This window comes from Nanorana parkeri, unplaced genomic scaffold, assembly GCF_000935625.1.
Source record: "Nanorana parkeri isolate BGI_ZX_2015 unplaced genomic scaffold, ASM93562v1 scaffold331, whole genome shotgun sequence".
NCBI classification, from domain to species: Eukaryota; Metazoa; Chordata; class Amphibia; order Anura; family Dicroglossidae; genus Nanorana; species Nanorana parkeri.
The window spans coordinates 1,187,838-1,213,044 of record NW_017306599.1 but is presented as its reverse complement, the minus strand read 5'-3'; the positions used below and the strand labels follow the sequence as shown (position 1 = coordinate 1,213,044).

The following is a 25,207-nucleotide window of genomic DNA, read 5'->3' as shown; positions in this document are numbered from 1 at the left end:
CTTGACTCTGGGTGTAATATTCAGTACATCTTATTCTGTATGTGTGGACACTGCACAGTATTACTTATCTTGTTCTGTATGCTGGTTGTAATTCTCAGTATATCTTATTCTATATGTATAGACACTGCACAGTATTACTTCTCCTGTTCTGTATGCTGGGTGCAATCCATAGTGTAAATTATTATCTCTGAATGTTCATTGCACAGTATCCCTTCTCTTGCACTCTGTAAGTGCATCTTGCAATCTGTTTTTATTAGAAGTGCACTGCACAACTTCCTATGTCTGCTCAACATCTTGTTACTGTGTGCATTTATAAGTTCCTTTTCACTGTACGTGTAAGTTAGACCCCTTTAATAATTTAGCCACACCCATTTCCCCCCACAAAAGCAAAGTATTGGAAGAGTGAAATATGAGCCATCATGTAACCACCGATCACTCAGCTCATGGTCTCTTCTCCCTGCAGAGAGCAATGACTATAAGTCACCACCCCCTCAGTGATTCCCCTCTCCTTTCCTTCAGTGCTCACTCAACGGACATGGGAAGGGGCAGGTACAGCTGGCTCTGGCCCTAGAGAGGCAGAGCCAGCTGTCAATCAGGCAGCGGGGTGGGCAATAGTGTCTGGATCCTTCTCGGCTGCATCTCAGCTCTGCGCTGTCAGCATAAAGTGGGTAGGTGCCCCCATATGCTGACATTGGCTCACAGGAGTACATTAGTGAATGTACTTCTGTGACTCAAAAGAGAAGCAAACATTAAAAAAAAAGCTTTACTTCTCTTTAAGGCCCCGTTCACACTGAGCGATTTATCGCGCAGTAATCCGTGCGATATCGCGGATATTTACCGCACGATATCGCTCTCCAATGCATCTCAATGGGGCTCGATTTGCGAATCGCTCAGTGTGAATGGGGCCTTAAGCATGCGCCTGGAATCTACATATTGCCAGAGATCTAAAGAGGCCCTTTGGACGTAAGATGAATGTTATAATACCATCTGGTAGCCATTGTGTTGCCTTTGTCCACAGGGACTGATTTACTAAGGGAGACATTTTTATCCTGAATTATGTTCACCTCTGTTTTAGGGCTGCAGCTAACGATTATTTTCATAATCGATTAGTTGGCCGATTATTAAGTTCGATTAATCGGTTAATCGGATACAAAAAAAAGGGTTCAGTGATGGGACTACTAGTTTGTGGTGAGATTGTAGTCCATCACGGGAGCAAGCTTGGCGCGGTAGAAGTAAAAAAAAGAGTGTGGTGTGCAATATAGTACATAATACAGCGGTGCAGTGCAGAATACCAGCAGCTATAGAGGAACAACAAATCCCAGCAATAATACATTATATACAACGCAATGCAGAGTAACGCCAGCTACAGAGGACTACAAATCCCAGCAATAATACATTATATACAACGCAATGCAGAGTAACGCCAGCTACAGAGGACTACAAATCCCAGCAATAATACATTATATACAACGCAATGCAGAGTAACGCCAGCTACAGAGGACTACAAATCCCAGCAATAATACATTATATACAACGCAATGCAGAGTAACGCCAGCTACAGAGGACTACAAATCCCAGCAATAATACATTATACAGCGCAATGGAGAACACCACCAGCTATAGGATTTCAATAATCGATTATAATCGATTATGTCGATTAGTTGTTGCAGCCCTACTCTGTTTCTCAATCTGGTTCCCCTGAACTGGATTAGCTATGTGAAACAAATATGTGCCAGGGTAAAACTGAGCTATCCCCTAAAGGTACATTTACATCTGTGGTAGTTGTACACATGTTTTTGGGGCATTTTAAGGCTTGAGCTTTTAGGCAATGGAATGCTAGTTACTAGGAGGAGAAGATGGTTGTTAGATGCAAAATCTCACAAAGCAGATGCATTACGCTTGTTTTTTTAGGCGCTCCTATTGAAGTCTGTTGGGGCCAAAGATGCGTGATCGTACCTCAAAGAAGCTCCTGTACTTTTCTTGAGCATTGAGAGACAGCACATCATTTAGATATGAATGGACATAATAGAATTACATGGAAATCTGAGTGTTGAGCATTGAAGTGATTCTGGAAATGCGCTTTAAAATGCTCACGTGTAAATGGGGGCTCAGACTGCAGAAGAAACCCCACACAACCTGGCATTCTCAATATGAGTATACTATACCATCAGAGAGCCAGGATCGGTATCAACCTACTGCCCAGACTGCCTTTCTCTGCAGGATGCATAGCCTACCCTATTCATTGTATGCAGCCTGGAGCAGCAGACAGCCAGGTACAGTGTGTATCCTCTGCGCAGGTTGTCCTGCTTAGTATATGTACCACATATACTCCCAGCACAGGCTATCCTGCTCCGACCATCATACCCAGATATGGTAAACACCTCCTGCACAAGTGGATGCTTTGGGTGTATGCTGAATATACCAGCAGGCAGCCAATTTCTATCTACACCCTCATGGCTGGCTGTCCTGTTCAGTATATGCAGCCTACACTAGCAGACAGCTGAGAACACCCCCTACAGAGGGTGACACACACTTAATGTATGCAGCCTGTACCAGTGATTGTGCATACCTATGATATGCAGCCTATATCACAACAAAGCCAGTGAACACCCTTTACTCTGACTGCCCTGCTCAGTATATGCAGCTTAGACTATCACATATCCAGGGACAGTGCATGCAGCCTGCACAAGCTGACCATCTAAGTATATGCAGCCTATACCAGCAGACAGGCAGAGACAGTGCAAACTCCCCCCACCCCCCTACAAAGGCTGCCAGTTAATATATGCAGCATATACCACCAAACATCCAGTGATGGTGCACACCCCCTGCACAGGCTGCCCCTCACAGTATATGCAGGCTATACCACAAGACAGCAAGGGACTGTGCACACCCCCTGCACAGACTGCCCTGCCCTCAGTATATGCAGCCTATACCAGCAGACAGCCAGGGAGGGAGGGGAGAATTTATTATCCCACAGCATCTCAAACCACACATGTTAATTGAATTGCACATTCCCTCCCTCTCTCCCAGGCTGTATCGATCTGCATGTGACGTCACTATTGATAAGTTTTGCGGAAAAAAAAAAAATCAAGTTCTTGCGAATCAGTCCCGGGGTGACCCGGAGACTTGAGGAAAAGGCTGCCGCACTTTGGGGATTACAAACAATGCACTCTTCTGGCTGGGTGGCTTTGAATCAGCGAAACGGGATTAAGTGAAGAGGGGAGAGAGAGGAGAGACTGGTCCAGCCCGGAGATTGAGATCAGCCTGTGTGAGGCTGGAAAGAAAAAAAATCCCAACACAGACAATATCGCTTCAATATCCCCCAAGATGGCTACTAATGTGGGATCAATGTTCCAATATTGGAAGAGGTTTGATCTGCGGCGGCTGCAGGTGGGTGCAAGGGGTGCTGGCTTTGGGGTTGTGGGGTACAGAGAGCGAGGGGGGCCCAGGTTGCAGGGGCGGTGGTGGAGTGGGAGGAGGGAGGCTGCTGGATTGATAACGTATTAGGAATTGATCCTCACTCTGCCTTTGTTCAGTTCAGTCATTGATTCAGCAGTAGCAGTGGAGCACAGTGTGCAGCCATAGAGCTGTGTGTGTCTGCCTGAGCTACCAGGAAGCAAAGGAGTTTCACAGACCCCTTGGCAATGAATTGACGATTCAATACGTGGGGTCTTTGACATGTCCTGGCTAAAGGGCTCTTTTTCTTCCCGCCTGGTACACCAGTGACAGATGCTTTAGTGAACTACATCTGTGTCTAGAGCTGCAGACTCTTTTTTTTTCCTGAAAGCTGGCTGATCCTTAATGCCTTGTGGTTCTGCCACAATCCTGAAGATACGGGGGGGATGTCTGGGGGATACAAAGATAATGTGAAAATGCTGCTCTGGATTTCTTCCACTTTTGATATGTTTTGTATTATTATGTGCACGGTGGTCCACTTGTGACGCTCACTTTGCAAAGAATAATTCTTGCATTTCATAGTCGGCAATGCTAACCCTAGAAGCTCATGTAAGGTGTCCATGTAATACTTGTCATCGTCATGTACTCAAGTGATGCTTGAACTTGAAGCCTCCTATGAAATCTTTGATGCCCAAATTGTCAGACAAGGATCTGTAGCACTTGTATTATATTCACAGGTTAATCACCACTGCCATGAGGACAAACATCACATTGCATATGAGAGCTCTTTAAAGTTACACAGAAAGTCTTTCTTGCTTGACTAGTAACAAGCAGATTATCTCAGAAACGTGGTTTTTCAAACCATCCGGATAATCTCACAAATGTGTTTATTTTCTATTTTAACGCCATTTGTTATTATTTAATGTTGTGGCCATTTGCAGACATAATATTATGTGTATGGACAGGAAGCCTCTGAATAATCTCAGGGTTGCTTTCCTCATTTGAGGTGCTGAAGTCACACTTGCTTTCTTATTAAAGGTGTATGCTTTTAACGCTTTCATTGCTAGAGCATTCCCCCCTCACCTATTGCCATATGCTGCTGGACCCATCAAGTTATTTTATCCATGAAGAGTATGTGTGTGTTGTGTATGGTTTGATAATTGATGCTCGGCATAGAGCCACATCTGCAGAAGTACTCTGATTTGCATTAATACTTACTATCTTTTCTGTACATTAGACTGTATTTATGTCATTGTCTATCCAAATTGTTTACACACTCTTTAACAAACATGGGAATAATATATAATTTGCACTATGCATAAAACATATATGATACCATTAGTCATTTTCTTTTAATAGTAACTGTATAGGCAATGCTATTAAAGCAATTAGCTTCGACTCACTACTCCTAATATACATCAAAAGATATGCAGTTCTGATCTTTGCTTTAGTAGCTTTAGTCTACTTGCTTTTGTTCTGGTATTCCACTGAAGTTAATTGATATGTATGTACAGAACTGTATTCAATAATTTATTTGGAAAGTTAGCTGTCTTGCTCTACAAGCATGTATCGTATACATCTATCAAGGTATACAGTATACTGTATGTGTATTTATATGTTTGTATATATATTTTTATACAGTTTTTTTTATATAGAATTCTTTATTTTCTATGTGTCTGTCTATCCAATGCATCCTTCTCATCTAAAGTATGTATCCATCTATCTACTTAGACATGTATATACATGTTTTTATTATATAGAATACTGGTTTTATTATATTATTTTATTATATATATACTGGTCGGCACATCACTTTGAACTAGACAAGGTAGGTCTGAATTCTGTGTGTATTTCCGAAGGGTAGACATATATTGTATAGGCGGAATGTAATTCTTGCAGAAGAGGTTCTTGGCTTTTAATTGTCTGCTTACACTTGTTTGGCCGTGATGGGAAACGGTAACTGTATTCCCTGCTAATGTTTGTAAATCAGACCTGGGCATTCTCAGGGCAGCAACTCTTTATTTATGATTGATGTTCTGTAACATGGGGAATGACAAGAGCATGGCAAACAGATATGTGAGAAAGCAGGAGCAGGTTCAAATGTGCTCATGGCTGGCTGCGATCCTCCTATTGTTATTCAGGTCTGGAGGATTTCAACTTGCCCTGGTATTTGGATTCATTCATCCCTGAATGTCAGTTAACAACATTTTCATTAAGCAACTAATATTCAGTGCTCTAACCTTTAGTCTGCAGGCTTTTAGTGTCGTGATTGGCTGCCTCTGTTTTTAAGCTTGCTGGAGCTATACATTTTATTAGATTAAAATGACCCCTTTCAGTCGTCTTTGGGTCACCTAATTCTGCGTTCAGCTGTAGTGGTATTGGTCTGTGAAATTACCAATAAGCCTTTTGTTCTAATGTATAAAAAGAACTGACCTGATGGCAAAGCCTTGGTGTATATTTGCTTAATGCATATGGTATACAATCACCCCTCGCTGTTATATGCTGGCCCTGCACATATACTAGAGGAAAAATGACTTGCATTGTTTAATCTCAAACTGCTGTGTAGCTGCTCATTTACATGGATATTAAACAAGCTTATCCCTCCAGGAAATCAGAACATACAAATGCTTTGGAGAGGGACAAAACACACATAAGTTCCTCTTATTGAGCAAAGAGCTCTCCATATTCAGCAATAATACATTGAGGCTTTTAGGAAAATGACTTTTTTTTAATATCCCAATATAAAACTGCTGAGGTTCATGAGTACAAATGGATAGCATTCTGCTGATGGCTGATGTGCCAGTGTATGCTGTTTATTAGAACAGGATTGCATTTTTACTAAGCCCTAAAAAGCACAAATCACCACTTATCATTGTTGATTGTTTTTAGGTCTTAGCTGTAGTTGGTTTTAAAAAAAACAAAAAATAGAGGAAAAGGAAGGGTTTTCCCCTTCCTTTTCCTCTATTTTTTGTAATTATAATTAGGGGGAGAGGTGTAAAACTAGGTGCCCACAGGGAGACAACCCAGGATTTAGTATTTTCTATGTAGTTGGTTTTAAAATGCTTCTGGGTGATAGGAAAAGGTAAATATTTGAGAGACAAATGTATTTAATACTGTATGTATGAACAGTTACAGCAACCATGCCCATTATTAGTTTATTTGTTAGTTAACGCTGATGAACTTTTTTGACATTTGTGACATCTGATTCCCAAATTAAGCCGCGTATACACGCATCGAATTTCGGCTGTTCTTGATGACTGGCAGAAATTCACCGCATGGGTGCCTCTGTTGGCACCCTTGTGCCCAGCATCCCTCGATCAGCTGATCGAAAGAGCCGGTTGGAAAATTCTCACCCTGAACCGAGCTAGCAGCTAATTAGTTGCTAGCTCCGTTTAAGTATTCTAATAAAAAGGAAACAGCAAGGGATTCATCCATCAACATTAGTAAACATTGATGGAAAAAAATCTGTTCTATTTTTTCGTTCAGCCTGCAGGTTGAACGAAAAAAATAAACCTGTGGCTTTAGACTGTCCTAAGTCTTAAAATAATACCATTTGCACCATACCTATAGAAAATCAGACACAAGGTTTTGGGGTACATTTTAAGGCTGTATGGGGTGCAATGATCAAAAACAGCAAATCAGAATTTGTGTCTTTAAGTACATTAAAAAATTGATTGGCTGCTCTTCCTCCCTGCATTTCGAACTTCACCTTTGCCCTTTGAACTAAGAATATTTAAGTATATAACGCCTAGTTCCTTGTTTGCATTGCAGTTATTTTAAAACTGGCTTCTTACAGTGGATCTCTGCACTATGCTTCCTCAGGTGGCTTCATCTTATGTGATTCTGTGTACAGCTGTTCTTTTTTTAGAAGCCTCCGTGACTGTACCAGGCCCGAAACAAGGTATCATTGAATTGGACTGCATGGTAAAAACTTGGGTTGAGCAGTGAGCAGAACTTTTCATTCTATGGTGTCATTCTGCCCACTAATGCAGCCATCATAAAGTTCAACAACTGCTTAAATACCATTTTGTAGCAAAATAAAGTACTGCAGATCAGAAAGTGGTAACAATTCTGCTGTGGATGAACACAGCCCTTTTAATATAGAAATGTATACCATAGTATTTTAGCAGGCTCAGACCAGTACATTTCAGACTAAACTACACATAAAGATAGAGAACCCGTTCCACACACAGCTCAAAATGACCGGCAGATATTTTACCATACACTAGAAAAAATGATTGTTGGAGAATGATTGGCTGCTATGAATTGTATGTTACTACTCTGTACTAAAGTATCATTATAGTCAAACAGGGTACAGGGCAGGGGTGGACAAAGTAATATGAATGCAGGGGCCAGTCTGTCCAACCCAGGAGGCAGCAGGATTTTTTAGGAAACCAGCTCTATTGATAACAGGTAAAGAAAGACTCAAAAGTTAGGTACCAGCTGTCATTTGTAAGGCGCATTGGCTACCTGGTTCCTAGGATTTGTCCAGACTTGGTGTAGGGTGGTAAATTCTCTGTGGGAATCAATTGGTTTCCAGTTTGTCACTGCAATCAGTGAAAAAAGCAACCTCGTCTTTGTGCTTCAGACTTGCCCAAAACCGAGATCTACACTATGTGTCCATGAGCTAGAGAAAGTTCAAAGAAGGGCAACTAAATTAATGAGGGGGATGGAGGGTCTGAGTTATCAAGGCCGACTACAAAAATTACATTTATTCTCCTTAGAGAGGAGACGATTAAGAGGTGACATAATTGCAATTTACAAACTAATCAATGGGGACAGTAGTATTGGGAACACACTAGTTAAACCAAGACCTCTGGGGAAGACACGAGGGCACAACAAGATATTGGAAGGGATACGGTACAATCGTATACAGCGCTAGAGATTTTTTTATTGTGCAAATGGTTATATCAGCAGAAAACATACACAGCAGAAAACATACACAGCTTCAAAAAACACTTGAGTGGGTTCCTCAATTTTACATAATATACAGGGTTATACACACATATACTGTATACACACTATATAGGTTGAACCTGAGGGCAGTGGTGTATTTTGGTTTTGTGCTGCCCTAGGCAAGTCTAAACTCGGGCACCCCCCTCAATCTAAATTTGCCCCACCCCTTCCTGTTTAGGACATTTTGTGCAACCTGTCAGTCACTGGATACAGCGCACACGGGGTCTCAGGAGAGCTGTACACGGTCTCAGGTGGGCTCTGCATAGTCCCTTTCCTTGCATACATGTGCTGCTCCTCTTACCTGTAGCTTGAAGTGCCATCAGTACCAACAGTATACATTGCAGTCCCCAGCCTGCTTCTGGGATATCCCGCCATCAGATCACATGCTATGGCAGCCCCGAGCCACCCGCTGCTTCTCCTCCACCTCCTGTACAAAGCCAGCCAGACCGCATCTCACTGGACCCTCCCCTCCACCGGACAGCTCTATAATTAGGCAGCCGCTCTTAGGGCCGCCTAGTTTCCCTCATTAGGCAGTCGCCGCTACCTGATTCTGTGCCGCCCAGCCTCAGCCCACTTGGCAAGTGCCCAGTATGCTCAACGGCAAGTCCGGCCCAGTCCACCTCATTGGTTTGGGTGGCGTCTTCTGCCGCCCCCTGGAAAGTGCCGCCCTAGGCAAATGCCTAGTTTGCCTTGCAGTAGATACACCCCTGCCTGAGGGACCTGTGTCTTTATTCAACCTCACCTACTATGTAGGCAAGACAAATAAAGAATCTACCACGCGCCTTTGCATTATCATTATAATATGTTTAAGCACACTGAAAATACAGTGGGCAGGACATTCAAGTGATCCACTTTTAAAGGCACACACGTAAACAGGATCAATTGAAATTATTGTGATGTTGGATGTTCTCCACATTGTGTGTAGATTAACCATGCAACCAACACCTTCCAGACTTTTATTTTGTTTTTGGCTTAGAAGCTTAGAACCCTGTCAGCGTTTTTCTGCTGCTTGTGTAGAAGTTGGAGTGATTTTTGCTCACTTACTTTGTTGTCACCGAGACAGAAAGTGAGCACATTGCAGTAATACAAGGGAGCAGGCAGTAATAAAACATATTTACTAAGAAGAGTGTAGAAGGGTTAGAACCTCTGCTGGGTAATACAGGAAGTGAGGGGAAATGGTACCAAGGGCAACGCGGACGGCAATTAAAACCTGAAAAAGGTCTAACAAACCCTATCCTATTCATTAAAATCATATTTTGGTTGCAGGTGGGTTTTAAATTACTCAGAAATAGCTGATTGGCACTGGTTCTGAAGGGGGAATCTATGCTAATGCAAAGCATCCCCCAGTGAAGTGAGTGGAGTTTTCCACCTACCTGACCAAAGTGGATAACTCTTGAAGGAAATAATAAAGCCCGACGCAACTTCCAGTTTGAATTAGCTAAATGCACCCAAGGTGCTTCAACACAGTTCCTCACAGTTCCTTTCCTTTAGAAAGCAGCCACAGCTTGACTAGAAAGGCTTGTCCTCTGCAAACATGAAGGAACGTGCACCCTGTCTGGAAGCAGTGGCCTCTCTTCAAAGGTCCAACATGCCCCATGTGGAATCAAACCTATAGTTCTAATATCATAAAAGCTTGGGCTCCCCGCCGATTTGGGAAATCTAGCTCTAATTAAGCAGGGGTGTTTTGGACCTCTGCAAGCAGACAACTGTTTCCACACAGAGAACTAGGGCCCCTTTCTGCAGCATGCTGGTCAGGGGCAGGCTTTTAAAAAATCAAAAAATGATACAAAAATTTCCAAACACATGCCAGCAAGCCACGAAAAAATCAAATCACTATCTAAAAATTTGCATTAAAACAGAGGATTTAAATACTGACATTGTACTGTGTTTTGCTGGGCTTCTGGAGTAGCCCTGTGCCTTTAAGGAGGAATGGGCTACCTCCAGACATATCCTCCCTCAATGTATTCATTGCTATATATCAGGGCTGGACAAAGCCCAGGAGCCAGGTCGCCAATGCTTCTTATAAATTATAGCTGGTGCCTAACTTTTGCGGTTTCCTCTAGTTTTTAATGGAGCTGGCTCTTGAACTGGACAGACTGGATCCTGAATTCCATATTCATTTGTCCACCCCTGCATACTTCTTCCAAGATAGAGGCTCTCATAGATGAGCATTAGGGACCACACTACACATAGGGGCCTAGACAAGGCAGTGTGGCTTTCACATTTATTTGCAAATGTGTGCAGCTAAAACCTCAGTTTTAACTCAAATTTCTAGAAAGTGCAATTTGCTTTGTTTAGTTTTTTTGCTAGCTGCTAGCTGATAAGTGTGTTTATGTGTTGTTTGTTTTGTGAAAAGACCTTTCCATATGCACCTTACTTTAAAAAGCTAATTATAAATAAACACATTTAGGGGAACTTATCAAAACTGCAGCAGACAAAATCTGGAGCAGTTGGAGCAGTTGCCCAGAGCAACCAATCAGCATCTCTCTTAGGCTGGCACACATCTTCCAACCATCGCAAGACTTTTGTCTTGCGATGGTTGTAAGGTACTTAAAAAAACGTACGATCTGCCTATCTTGCATAGGCAGATCGTACTTGCAATGATCGGCTTCCGATGACCGCAATACCGAACGGGCAGTGTGCGCACACCGGCCCGTCCGGCTTTTATCTTACGAACATGCTACACACCCGCCGAACATCGTACGATGCTCGGCGGGTTTTCGAACATGTTCGTAAGTTTAAAGTCGTGCGACCTTACAGTAGTAGAGGTCGCACAGCTTCCACACACCTTACGATAATCGTACGATCGCGGGATTTCCCGCGATTATCGTACGATTATCGCAAGGTGTGTGGGGACCTTAAGGTAATTAAAAAAACGTACGATCTGCCTATCTTGGACAGGCAGATCTTACTTGCGATGATCGCAAGCCCGCCCCGCTGAGGGGCAGGCTTCCGATGACCGCAATGCAGAACGGGCAGTGTGTGCTTGCGCGCATCGGCCCGTCCGGCTTTTATCTTACGAACATGCTACACACCCGCTGAAAATCGTACGATTCTCTGAGATTTTTTGAACATGTTCGCAAGATAAAAGTCGTGCGACCTTACAGTAGTAGAGGTCGCACGGCTTCCACACACCTTACAATAATCGTACGATCGTGGGATTTCCTGGGATTATCGTACAATTATCGTAAGGTGTGTGGGTACCTTTAAGTTTGTTCTGACAAGATTTGATAATGAAAGAGAGAAGCTGATTGATTGCCATGCACAGCTGCTCCATATTTTGTCTGATAAATTCCTCTCATGACCTCACCTGCTTATTTGTCTATATTTGTTTTTTGTTTGTGCAGAATATGGGATCTGCGGTAAAGATTTTTTGCATTTTATGAACCTAGATTAAGCATGCACTCTAATGCATGGCCCACAATCTAGCCAAAATGCAATAGACAAGGCAAAATAAAATCTGACATTGTAAAAACGTTCTCCGGCCTTGCTAGTCAGAAGCTGCATAGGTCTTCCAAGTGCTGGTTGGTGGATGTCATGAGATTTTTTTCCCTCTGATCTGTCCAACCCACTCTAGTTTAGCTTAGTTTAGCATAGTTTAGTCCGCATGCACTTGGAAGGTAGCTTCTGGCTGAGAAGTGCTGGACTGCCCTACAGCAATGCAACACAGGTGTTAACCTAGGCTAAAACTGTTTTGAAGACAGATCACAAGCATCGATGGCTTTGTTTTTAATTTGACCAACAATTTCTTTGTTATTTGCCCACCTCTGACACTAGCCATGAGATATAATTCAAACAGGGACCGTTCACACCAGGGCCGTGCGTTAACAGTGCGGGCGGTGTGTTGCATTGGTATTCATTAGAATGGCACCTGAAATGCACCTCACACCTGCAATGCAATTAACCATGCTACAACGCGCAGTACCGTGTGTTGCGGTGTAGTTAAAATAAAATAGTGCAATATTGTGATACCATGTGTGACGGCATGGACAATCGCGATGCGGCTGGGATGTGCATATGGGGTGCCATTCAAATAAATGCCAATGTAATGTGGCTCCCGAACTGTTAATGCTTGGTATGTGCGTTGCGGGGTACTGTGTGATTAACGCACAGCCCTGGTGTGAACAGGCCCTTAGTCCCAATATGTGTAGAGTTATGCAGCAGTGCAGTTACCCTTAACAACAAATCATAATGAATAGCTTGAGTCCCAGGTGCCTCGGGAACTAGCTTCTGGGCTTTCAGTGCTTCTATAAATCGCTCCATAAGATCCTTTACATCGGGAGTGTAGTGGCGTCACAAGTGACTTAACGGCACTTCCTATCAGTACAGAGGTTTAGGCAGAACCTTTGCAGCTGTCCAGCCTCTCCCTATAGCAGTAGATTACTGCTGATTGCAGCCAGCAAAAGATCACTGAAGTTCTGCTGGATCAGGTTGCAACCACCATGTTGGATGATCTGGCTGGATGACATTTGCATTCACTGCACAAACACCAAATGCAAAAAAAGTGAATGCAATGTCATTCAAATCTTTGGATCAGGATTCACTGGTGGGAATATTTTCTCCGAATCAGTTTTTTGCCACTTTTAACTCTCTTTATGCATTTGTTGGGCATAGGCACTGCACTTTGTAGATCATCATTGTTCTTTTTACAGTTTTATAAAAATTGGCCTGATAGACACACCAAGATATAAGTACAACTGACATTTTACATTTAATGGGTTTAAAATGATAGAAATTAAACTCTGCCCTGCATCCCACAATCTCACCTCTATTTCAGGAAGGGGGCAGACTGGACTGCTTAAATTAGAACCCTTTTATCATGGTGATAGCAGGTTAAATTGCCATGTTATGCTGTCATTTCAAGTGCTGTCTTGACAAAATATGACCATGATCTATTAACCACCGTAGGCTACTTGTTTTTTTTTATATTTTCCTTTTATTATGTTACTATGAGGACTTTGCTATAAAATAGTTGTGGAAGATTGGATTGTATTATGTTTGCATTTATACACTTAGATACCATAAGTTAAACCTCACGATTATAAAAATGTTTATGCTTCATTTAAAACCACCCAGAAATGCTTGTTTATGTATTTTTAGTGTATGCACTTTTACTGTCCTGACAGAAATATGATGGCTGCCATTGCTGAGCGACTAATTGATCACAAATGCTTGGATGTCCTGCTGACTCTCTGGTTTCAGTAAATTCTGAGTCATCAATGAGGAACAAGTATGTAAACTGGAAGTTCTGATTTCACTGGTTACATACTTGTTCTGGGTTAGTGACTTTGAAAGTATTAAAACCATTGGATTAGCATAGAAACCAGACAAGTAGTCCTTTTACAAAGTAGGTCAACAACTACATCATATACAGTATATCTCTTAGTTCAGGTTTACTTTAACATGGTGAATTCACAACTGTATTTCTGTTCATTGAGGGATCAATGCTACTGTGATACACTTGACTGCAGCTTTTGCATGTGGAAGTGAATTTAACCCAGTACATGTATTGCTAAGATCAGCGAGCAGCCATGAACGAGCTCCCACAATTGCAGTGTTGCATGTGGCATACACAATTGTTGTGCACCACCACGCCCCCTCCCTCCCCAGAACGCAGGGGGAAGTTTTGTGAGCGATTGCGGTGCGTTTCAGCAGCTATCAGTCTGGAACGCATCGCAATTGGTGTGAATAAGCCCTTAAGTACATGTTCACACTATGTGTGTTGACTGGTATGTGTGTTGACTATGTATTTTGAAATAAAAATATATTAACCAAAAAAAATAAAAAATAAACTATAAACCATTTATGTTGAGAAGTGTTAAAAACACTGTTCAAGATTTTGTTCTGACGTCTGTGTCCCTTTGGGCATATTTCTCTGCACATCCTGTTCTGGAGACAAAACAGGAAGTGAGAGGAAATTTCTGATGGCAATTCGCCTTAAACAGTTGTCGGTAGAACAGGTATCCCTAGTAGAAGATTTAACCCCCTTCTTGTACTGATGACAAATCTAAAACTTTGTTTTTTTCCCCCCTCACTTTCTGTTCCGGTGACATTGATCACCAGGACAAACAGACAGGTGAATCTCCCCAGGAGGGACATACATAATGATAAAAACTGGACAGAGAGACTGATCCCCTTTGGCATCTCAAATCCTTTTTCCAAAGACTTACTAATTGCTCTTCCCATGATATCCTACTCATTTGAGATTTGCTTTTGTATGTACAATATGTTACCTCCAAGTACAAGTTGTATACTATATATCTTTAAAACGTAATATAAATTTTGACACCAAACCTGGACAAAGGACCGAACCCTTCTTCACTCTATCCATGCTGGAATGTTGCCAATATATATGGTACCAAGGATATTTTGTAAAGTCACATGTGAATTATACATTATTCAACAGAAATGGTCCAAAAGAAATGGGTCAGAGTGCTCCACTAAATACTGTAATGGACATTTTTGGCACAGGCAGGCTTTTTATTGCAGAAATAACATTATAGGGGTTTATTCACTAAGCTGCCGTAGGCAGCCGAGTGAATAACTGACCCGAAGTGTTGCTGTTCGGCTATCCACTTCAGGCTTGTACGGCTGATTTCAGCCGAATATCGGCTGAAATCAGCCGTACATCGGCTTGCTTCGAGTCAGCCGAACATACTCAGCATGTTCGGCCGACCCGAAGTGCAGAAGGAGTTGAGCCGAACCTCTGGCAGGCTACTCGCTGCTGTTCGGCCTATTCTCATAGATGCCGAACAGCAGTGAGTGAATAGACGAATGCCGCCGAGACCCCATAATGTCTCTTCTGCAATAAAGGGTATTTACCTGTACGTTTGCCAATTTATTTTTTGTCAATATACACTGAGCTGCCCATCCAGCATCAGCCAGGTGCCAGGATGAATGAATTCCCGTGTGCATGCACAGGCGTGACATAACCTCAATGCACCCATTGCAAATGGCCAAAATCAAATGGTCTACCACCTGAGGGAGCTGCTGGGCACTGCATCACTGGAGGGGATGTGAGTATACTTCTGCTTTGACACTTTAAATACAATTAGGAGCAGTATGTGGGCATTTTCCTTTTTTAGATGTCGGCGAGGGGGTGGCCACAGACACGGCATGGTCACTGCTGACTCCTAACGCTCTTTAATCCTTGGCTTGCACAGACAAATCTAGGTTTGGGCGATTGGATAGTTTTTGTTTAGGCCAGAGTTCTTTAAATTAGATCAGACACCAGTTAGAAATGCCCAGCGCAGTTACACTATACACAATCTTTTATTGTGCATAATCGTCATATAAATTACTGTTATGCTCAATGTCATTCTCTTTTGTTGGTTGTATTCTTCTGTGAAAAATGCAACAGAAATATTGAAACAGAAACATGTCTAGTTTAGATGGAGCACATGTGGCACACAACTGTGTGAAGCCTATTCTTGGTATTACTGAGGAAAAGCTGAAATGTAAATAAAGGCTCACTAGCTCAGGTCTAATTTGTCATGCGTGCATTGTTTATCTCTCTGGTAATAATGAATGAATGATCATTCGCCAAGTGATACCAGCATAGATGGAATAAAACATTATGCATCTTATTTCCTGAAGAATCTGGATTACCATGTTTATTGCACAATAACAATACAATAAGCTTTTAATTCTCATGCTTCACTGGGCATACTAAGTGTGCAATAAAATGGCTATAACTATCAAGATGAGGTAAGGTATTTTTTGAGGCATTTTATTTTTTCTGTATGAGAGAGATTAACCCAATAGACAGTAATTTACAGTGTATACTTGTACTGCTTACTATTGTTCAGGCCGATCATACTGAAACAACATGAAAATGATAAAGGGTGCTACATTTTCTAGTCTTAAAGTAAAAATGTTTGGTCTAAAGCAGTTATTCTCAGCCTGTGTAACCTCAGGACCCACATTTGTCCTTGGTCATTAAGTCGCACTGCAATGGAACGTACGGCATTAGGGTACCACGCAGTCCGGTGTAGGCGTACGAACTGTGGTTGGGAGGTGCGTTTGGGGTGCCATTCAAATGAATGGCACACACCAGAATGCATTCTATGTGCAATTGTGTGGAACAGTGCGTAAATCGCACAATACTATGCGATTAACGCACTGTACTAGTGTGAAAGGGCCCTTAAAACACTGACATACACAAACAACCACATTCTCACACACACTCCGCTTTTTTTTATTTAAGGTGCACCCAGGCTCTTTACCTTACAAGAACTGGAGTGGATCCTCAGCCTGGAGTCCAGTGTGGGCTGCTGTGCTGTGATGGAGCTCCATCCATACATGCATTGCTTGTACAGCTCCCTTGCACACCCTGTAGAGGTGCCAGGAGCCAGAATGTGACATCACTCCAGGCCAGGCACCTCTACAGGACCTGTGAGGGAGCTGTAGGCAATGCACATATGGATGTAGCTCCCTCGCGGCCGTAGCCCCAGCCCACCCCACCTCAAGCTGACACTCGCCACCGGGCAGCATATTTAGAATGGCTGCTTGGTGAGAGAACTGACAGTGCTGCTCCTGGGGGAGGCTAAGGAACTTCTTACCTAGAAAAGTGGAAGGCATGCAGCGGCCCACTGAACAGGGAGTCGCGACCCACTTTTGGGTTACGACCCACCAGTTGAGAACCAAGGCTCTAAAATATAGTCAAAGTAAGCTATAGCACTGAGCCCTGAGAGCCCCTGAATCTTTATCTAAATCACACCTTTTCAGAAGGTTAACATTTAGGCGCTGGTCCCTTAAACCTGGCAATGCAATGCACTCACAATGCAGTGGGGGCTTGTTTAAAATAGAACTCTAAAATAAAATGTTTTATTTGGGCTAGAATGGAGAGGGATTAGGAGCTAGCACTATCAGTGTTGGAGAATAGAAGTTGCACAAACATATAGCAAGAACCTTTCCACGACCTTTACACTGGGGCGGGTGGAGAAGAGATGGATTTATTAGGGGTGGAGAGTAGATAGGATGAATCTATAAATCATACAACAATGACACATGGCATGATACACAGTGTTTATAAGTTGCCCTGCCAGTAAGGGTACATCAGTGACTTCGGACTGACTGCCTTAAGTCATGGAAGAGTTCATGACAATGAGAGTTGTTAGCTCTCTTACAGTCACATTGGGGGTGGATGTATATGAAAAGCAGCTCAGAGCCAGAGTAATGTAGTTTACCACAAAGCGCTCCCAGATCCAGAGCGGAGTCACAAATTCTGGTAACTCGTTTCAGAGTGAATATCTGAATTCAGTAATGTTCCTTCAGACACTGGAATATATACTGGGGCACTTTCTAGTCCCCTGTCTTTTGTGTCAGTTAGTAGCAAATAACTCTCAATTTTTCTTACTCATGGCACCCAGTTTCTTTATAATTCCTTCCTTGTGATTAAGTTTCTGTGTTTTGGATTTACATTTCTTGATATTTGACTCCAGTGCATTAAACTCTGCTTTAAATCACTTTACAGTTGCCTAGGCACTGTTTATACTGCTCAGCAGAGTAAAACCCAGTTTTAGAGCAGTGGCAGAGCCTATTGGTGTGACCCAGCCTGTCCTAATACATTTAATGATAAGACCAGCAGGCTGCAACAGGGAACCTATGGTATAATCTTAACTGTTAAATATAGTCTGTGGATCCTTATGGCATATTGTCATAGAAAAGCTCCCCTTTGTTTTTAACATCATACTGATCTCTCGTCTATAATTAATCAATTTGCTTGTGCATTTCTCCTTTTCTTCCATTGCATTCTGAGGTTACAGTACATTTATTGCTTTACTTGATATCCTCTCTAAACTTTCTGCTTTCTCTACCATATAAATATCTAAAACCTAGCTTTAAGGAGACCTCTTCAGCTAGCCAAACTCGAATTGCATTTGCACTGTTTGTGGCACTGTCAGCACCACCCAGCTCAACAAAAGTCAATCTAAAACTCGACTAAGCCGGAAGGAAAATTCCCGGCCAAACAGTGACTGTTTCCTATCAGATGCGGGTTCCGTAGTAGTCTGAATACAGTAGCCAACTGTGGAGATTCCTTTAGTGTGGATGGGGGAATTAAGTGATTTTCTCTTGTTCTTTCCGCATGCTGATGAGAGAAAATCTATATGTGTATGACTAGCTTAAAGATGCTCTCATTGTTTCTCTTTGAAGAATCCCTTTATCATTGTAGTTAACTGCTGAGAAAGATGTTTTACTATGGATCTCGCTTTCTACAAGGTAAAGGGTTATAGGTATTTTCCTTCATCTAGCAGCTATCCACTTGTTAATTTTAGTTCAGGACAAGCTGTATTGTATCCTTTCCCTAAATAACAAAGGTTGGGTATCATAAGCTTCAGCCCATACTGTAGAATACAGTACCTTTTTTTGTTGACCACTTTAGCTATTGGTTTAACTTGATTTCATCTGAACTTATTCTAGTGATCGACTAGGTGATCTTCACTTCTTTTTGAGGTCCATCATTATTCAGATAGTAGTCTCATCTTAATGGTGCTACCTGGCTTGTTTGGATCACCAGATTCTTCTTGGTGTTTTTTTTTTCTTTTCTTACTATCAATACCATAGTTGTTACCCCTATTTGTCATCAAGCTTACTTCAAGTATAAATCCTTTTGGATTTTCTTTAGATAAGATTTCACATCCGTTGGATCTCTGTGGGTGTTTCACATCCGTTGGATCCCTTAGTGACTTGGTGTTGGTTGCCCCAGTCATCAGAAAAACTACTGATCCTGTTTCCTTTAATAAACAATAAATAAAACAATATTGTGCCGAGCTAATAATCATACATATCTAAAAAATTGAAACATATATAAGTGAGTCACATATATGATGAAGTCACGTGTTTTGACGTAACGTACGTAGGGCAGAGCTTCTGATGTCACTGCACTGAGCTGAGCCAGACGAACAGGTTGTTTTATCGCGTTGCTGCCATTTGCCCTGCTGGTCTGATCCAGCATTACCCAATGCCTGTACTGTTTATATCATTGTGAGTACGCATTTTTTATTTAATAAATTGCATTTTATTGGACGTTACGCACTATGTCCTTGTTCTTTTTCTCTTTCCACCTGGATTTATACTAGTACCTGTGATCTGAGGAGACCTTATCGCCTTTTCTGTGCATGGGCTTCCCTTCCCCATTAAGAAGGGAAAAAGCGCATTTGACCTAGCTCTGTAGGTCTACCTCCCCAGGTGAGCACTCACTTGTTGTCATCACTCACTGGGGGGAGGTGAAGGTCTGCCTGCATTGTGTGATTATCCTTACCTGAGAGTTATATGCAGATTGGCTGCGAATCATCTGAAGGATTTTTTTTGCACAATCACCATTGCATTGTTTGCTTTTGTTTTTTCCTTGATACTTTTTATTGTCTATATTGCTTTTTTGTCTTTGTGTAGATATTTTTTATATCTCATTTGTTTGAAGGCTCATATATGTGACTCACTTATATATGTTTCAATGTATTAGATATGTATGATTATTAGCTCGGCACAATATTGTTTTTCACATTTTTCAGATATTTAGTTATATCCTTAGTGCTTGGTAGCTCTTATTTCCACATTACACTTACTGGCGCTGATCACCTTTATTGTTTATTTTTAATAAATAAAACAGTATTATTCTAATTACGGTAAAATCCATTTCATTTCATGGATTTTAGGGGTTTTATCCCTCTGTTTTCTTGGCCTTAAGTACTGCTTGCTCACAAAACTGAGGCATGGAGGTTGGAGGCAGGGTTACACAGGGGCTGGATTAACATTTTCTTTTTTTGCCAAACTTCCTGAAAGCAGCAATACAACCCAATTGTATCAGAATAACTACAAATTCTGTGTCCCTTAATGAACTCTAAGAAATGGATTTTATGGTAAGTACACAAAGCCTGTTATTATCTACTATAAAATGACTCTCTCTGCATACTAACACATATTAAACAAATACCGTGACATTTGAGTGCCATCATTCTTTTACTAATGTTTCAAGTATCGCAGGAAGTTGTGTTTCAGAGATTGAAAACCGCATTAATTTATACAGCTTTCACTTAAATAACTGCAATTTTTTCTGCCTTTGCTTTGGCAGATAATGTTTTGTATTAGGACCTCTGAAATCTTTGCGGTGTGATTAAAATATAACCTTCCAATGCTCTGAATTGAATACATTTTACATATCTGAGATGTAACTGCTCCAACATCTATTAAATGATATGACAGCTTGACTTATCTAAATGTGTTATCATTTAGCAGTATGTCAAAATTTCTTTTTATGTAGATGACAGCAGTAAATAAGCCATCAGTTCAACTAGCTAGAGCCTCTCTGCAGAAGTCTGAATTTCTGGATTTGTCATAATGATACATCATTACCTGAAATGATAGTCTGTTCACTTGTACATGTACTGCACACAAAAGACATTGTCTATCCACCCTGTTTGTGGACGCTACAAGCTCTTTCACTGCTTGATCTGTTCCTGATACACTCTCTGAAATGCTATTGCAGTTGTTTCAGTTACTTGTTTGTGTGATTGTAGATATCCTCCTTATCTCCTTTTACTTTGGAATGTCTTTCCTAAAGTGAACCTAGAATCAGATCCATTTTTTAATGAGTAATGTGTCAGTTTAACTCTTCCAGGTATTTATTACCTCCCACAGAGATGACAGTACTCTCCCTCACAATGTCTTCATCTGCTTATTTCTTGGTGCCAGCCTTTTTCAGGCATCATTCAGGGTCAGTATCTACTTTCTGGCTCAGGGATGAGTCATGTAAAGCCTGGTGCTGGTGTAGTTATTGGCTGCATTAACAAATGCCTCAAGCTGGCCATACACTAGTAGATTTCTAAGCGAACTTTCGTACGAGAGATGTTTCTTCCGACGTTCCGGAAATCTAGGAAACTCCATTCATTCCAAAATCAAATGTTAAAATAAAAATATTTTTTTTTCACATTCGTCAAGTGTCTGATGGCTTTATTTGGTGGTAAAGAAAGATCCTTTGTTGGTAAACAAAGATCTTTCATTTGGAAATCTACAAGTGTATGGCCAGCTTTACACGAATCAGCCTCCAACCTTGTGACCTGCAGAATTGCAGTGCTGCAGTCTGATCACTGGTGAGGGGAGACTGAGCTATGACATCGTGTCACACTAGGAAACGTCGCCTTTCTGGGGCTCAAATATTGCTTTATAAAAATAAAAGGTGAAGCTATGTGAAAAAGGCAATATGGTGTGAAGGTTTTAACATTTCTGGAATCTAGTTATACAGACTTGTAAGATTACTGAAAGGTTGACTTTAAATGTAAAACAAACTTTTTTTTAATCTTATTTTTTTAAACTTATTTTGCTTCTGTTTACTCTACTTGTTTGTCATATATTCTTTGTTCTTGATTAGTCCATGGAAATATAATTAAGCCGGATGTTTACTTTTTGGGATTACAATAAGTAGCATTGAAAATATAGTGTTGGCAGTATAGTTTGGCAGTTGCTTAATAGTGTACCCTTGCAGGCATTAAGATTAAAGTGTAACCCCGGCCTTTTTTTAGACTTTTGAATAGAGTAGGGAACAGTGGCAAGTTTCAACAAGGTGCCCCTGTGGAAGTTATGTTTGCCCCCCTCTCCTGCTGTGCTGCTATTTAATGAAATTAATTTCCAATAAGTACTTGTGTATGTCAGGCCTTATAATTTTCATAAAAGGTAAAAAGGTAAAATTTTTAGAGGACCTGTTGAAATAAAAGAATGCAGCAACAACATATTATACCCAATTCATATAAAGCATAATGCATGTGATATTTGTATTTCCAGTACTGTGCATTAATATTTTTTTATGATGGACAATGGATTTTTTAATTCACAAGGCTCCCTTACATTGGTGGTCAGTGTAAAAGTCCTCATTACATGGGGCATGAGTATGACAAGGACCCCCTTACCTTATTGGTCATTGGAAGAAGGACTCCCTTACATAAGGGAGCAGCCATGGATGTGGAATCCTTATACACCAACATCCTCCATGCTTGCATATCTTCAGAAACTGGACTAGCCTGCTGAACCAATCAGACAAGATAAGACACTGAAGGTCACTCTGAAAATCTCTCACTGATCAGCGTGGATTACTAGGCCCTTAGCGTGTCTTTCTTCGACAGGATGCAGCTGCTCGTCCAGGCCACGATATCTCTGCAGTAATGGATCACTCCGCGTCCGGCTGAAACAATTGTCCAAATGGTGCTGATGCAGTAGACCTGGCGGGGCTTTTTCACTAGTTTAGTTCTAGGGTGAGCACACTGCCTTGCACAGCTCCACACAGTCTCATGCTCTCCTGTGCCAGCGTCAGCAATACCCACACTGATCTGTCCAGTTAGCTGACCCTCCCTGGACTGAACGCGCTCCGGAACTCCAGCCAAGCCCATTCCTCCTCTTCCATTGCACCGCCTTCTGGGAATCATAGTCCTTATCACCCCCCACAGTAGGATCTCCTCCTGTAACTGCACTACAACTCCCACAATTCTCTCTGTATCATAGGCTGCACAAATAGAATTAACTATTTACAAGCAGAAGTATGTCTGACTCGGTAGCAACTCATACAAGGGCTACATTAGATTATGTGGACTGCAAGTGAGGGTAATCTTTCCAAATTTCACAAGAATTACAACAACCTCCACCTCACAAATAAACTCTCACAACCATTAACAAACAGAAATAAACTTCCTGGACACTACAATATGTATTAATAGAACAAATTTGCAAACATCCATCTAGAGAGAACCCACAGTAAACAATCTCTTATCTATAGTCAGACGATAAGATACCATTGGACCTGTTCAGTCACCACAGACAGAAATGCCCAATTGAAACACCTCAAGAGGGATTTTATAAAACAGGGATGTAATCCAGTGACAATAAACATGCAAATCAAAGCAGTTAACATCCCCACAACCAGTCTTTTACATTATGAACAGACATAGAAGGATAATCGGGTATCTATAACGCACAACTAGAAGCTATAAGAAAGATCACAAAATATCTCCAGCCTCTTCTGCATAAAGGCCTCACGGAGTTTTCCTGAAACCGCTGCTTCTATCAACAATTATCCAATCTAAGACAGCCTATTGTGAGAAGGTCTTCAAACAACCCAATACTAAATGGGCCTTCTACCTGCATGCAGGAAAGATTTAAAGTTGGACACGTATTCACAGCACCAACAGGGTAACGGTACAGTAGGAGTACAGAATGCAGGGTACTTTTAGCTGCAGATCCTCAAATGTGGTATACCTGAAACTATGTGCAAAATGCCTTACTCGGCTGTTGGGAAGATGTGTCAAACTCTCCCCCAATAAATGAACTTATAGATACATAAATAACAACAACTAAGCAGATGTCTGTATAGTGGCCCATTTCTGCAACAGAGGCCAAAACATATCAGGACTATAGTACTGATGGGGAAGTTAAAATCACAGAAAGAAAGACTGGAATGGGAATGTAAATTCCGGCAAAAAATTCAGCAGCAAAGCCTCTCTCCCCTTAAGCCTGTGATCAAAGGTATATGGACAATTCAAAAGGACCCTCACCCTCCATGAGGTGACACTTTTTGCTGGATGGTTTTTCTCCTAGTCAATTAACCTAACAACACTTGTAAGCTCTAATAACTAACTAACTCTCTCTCTCAGTATTTTAGTATGCACCGATACCGGTTTTGCAGTATCGAGTACGAGTACTGATATTTTTTCTTCTGTACTCGCCAGTACCGATACCAGTGCCGTGTGCCCTGATTATCAGGAAGTCAGGCAGCGGATCATGACCCTTCGCTTGGCTTCCTGATTGCCTGGGAAGCCGGTGTTCTATCGAAAGACCAATCAGGAAGCTGGGCGGCGGATCATGAGGTGCCATCCGGCTTATTGATTGGTCAGGAAGCTAGGCTGCCTAGCAACAAGGGAAGCCGGCTTCCTAGCCAATCAGGAAGCTGGGCGGCATGTCATGTCCCAGCTTCCCGATTGGCTAGGAAGCCGGTTTCACTTGTTGCTAGACAGTCTGGCTTCCTGACAAATCAGAAAGCCAGGTGGCGAGTCATGATGTGCCGTCCAGCTTTCTGATTGGTTAGGAAGCCAGGCTGCCTACCAACAAGTGAAGCTGGCTTCCTATCCAATCAGAAAGCCAGCTTCACTTGTTCCTAGTCAGGTCATTACGTGCTGCCCGGCTTCCTGATTGGTTAGGAAACCAGGCTGCCTAGCAACAAGTGAAGTCAGCTTCCTAGCCAATCAAGAAGCCGGTTCCATGCTCCCTTGGCACTGCTGTTCAGAGAGAGATCTCCCTCTGACCGGAAATTCCAGTATCGGAGCATTTGGGTGAGTACAAGTACTCGCCCAAATACTCGGTATCGGCATCGATACTGATACTAGTATCAGTGCATTCCTAATATATATTTGTTTGGGGTTTTTTTTGTGACAGTGCTTTGCTGTGTCACAGTAAAAATTGGCATAATGGTCACCCAGGACTCTCAGGAAGCATGTACCTTTACAGGAAAAAGCTGGCTTTGCAATTCTTCAATTCTTTTCAGATTTTCCGGATTCTGTATGGGATCCTGGAGATTTCAAAGTGACTTGGGAGGGATGAAATCTCCATTCATGGGTCCATGGTTTCATAGTGCTCAGCACCTGTTGATTGCACAGGTGCACACAACCCTTAAGGTAATAGTACTGATAAGTGTTCAAGGCTCTTGTTGGGAGACAGGAAAGGACGCTCTACAGGAGTCAGGAGGACTCCACCCAAAAGTCAGAGTGGAGCCAGGTGTGTATGCTGGAGGCACACAAGAGACAACTGGGGAGGCCGGGGCAGCCAGTGAGGCTGGAACCGGGCCAGAGAGAGGGCATTTGAGGCTGAGGACAGC

The 25,207-nt window shown here is 41.9% G+C and overlaps 1 protein-coding gene across 1 annotated transcript in view; it reads left to right on the top strand.

Moving 5' to 3' along the window:
• Nucleotides 1–2,943: 2,943 nt before the first annotated feature.
• CUX2 (cut like homeobox 2) overlaps nucleotides 2,944–25,207 on the top strand; it is a 337,894-nt gene continuing 315,630 nt past the window's right edge. The window contains exon 1 of the mRNA XM_018558332.1: nucleotides 2,944–3,390. Within this exon, the coding sequence (XP_018413834.1) occupies nucleotides 3,328–3,390 (63 nt within the window). The 5' untranslated portion in view covers nucleotides 2,944–3,327. The remainder of the gene's footprint in view (nucleotides 3,391–25,207) is intronic.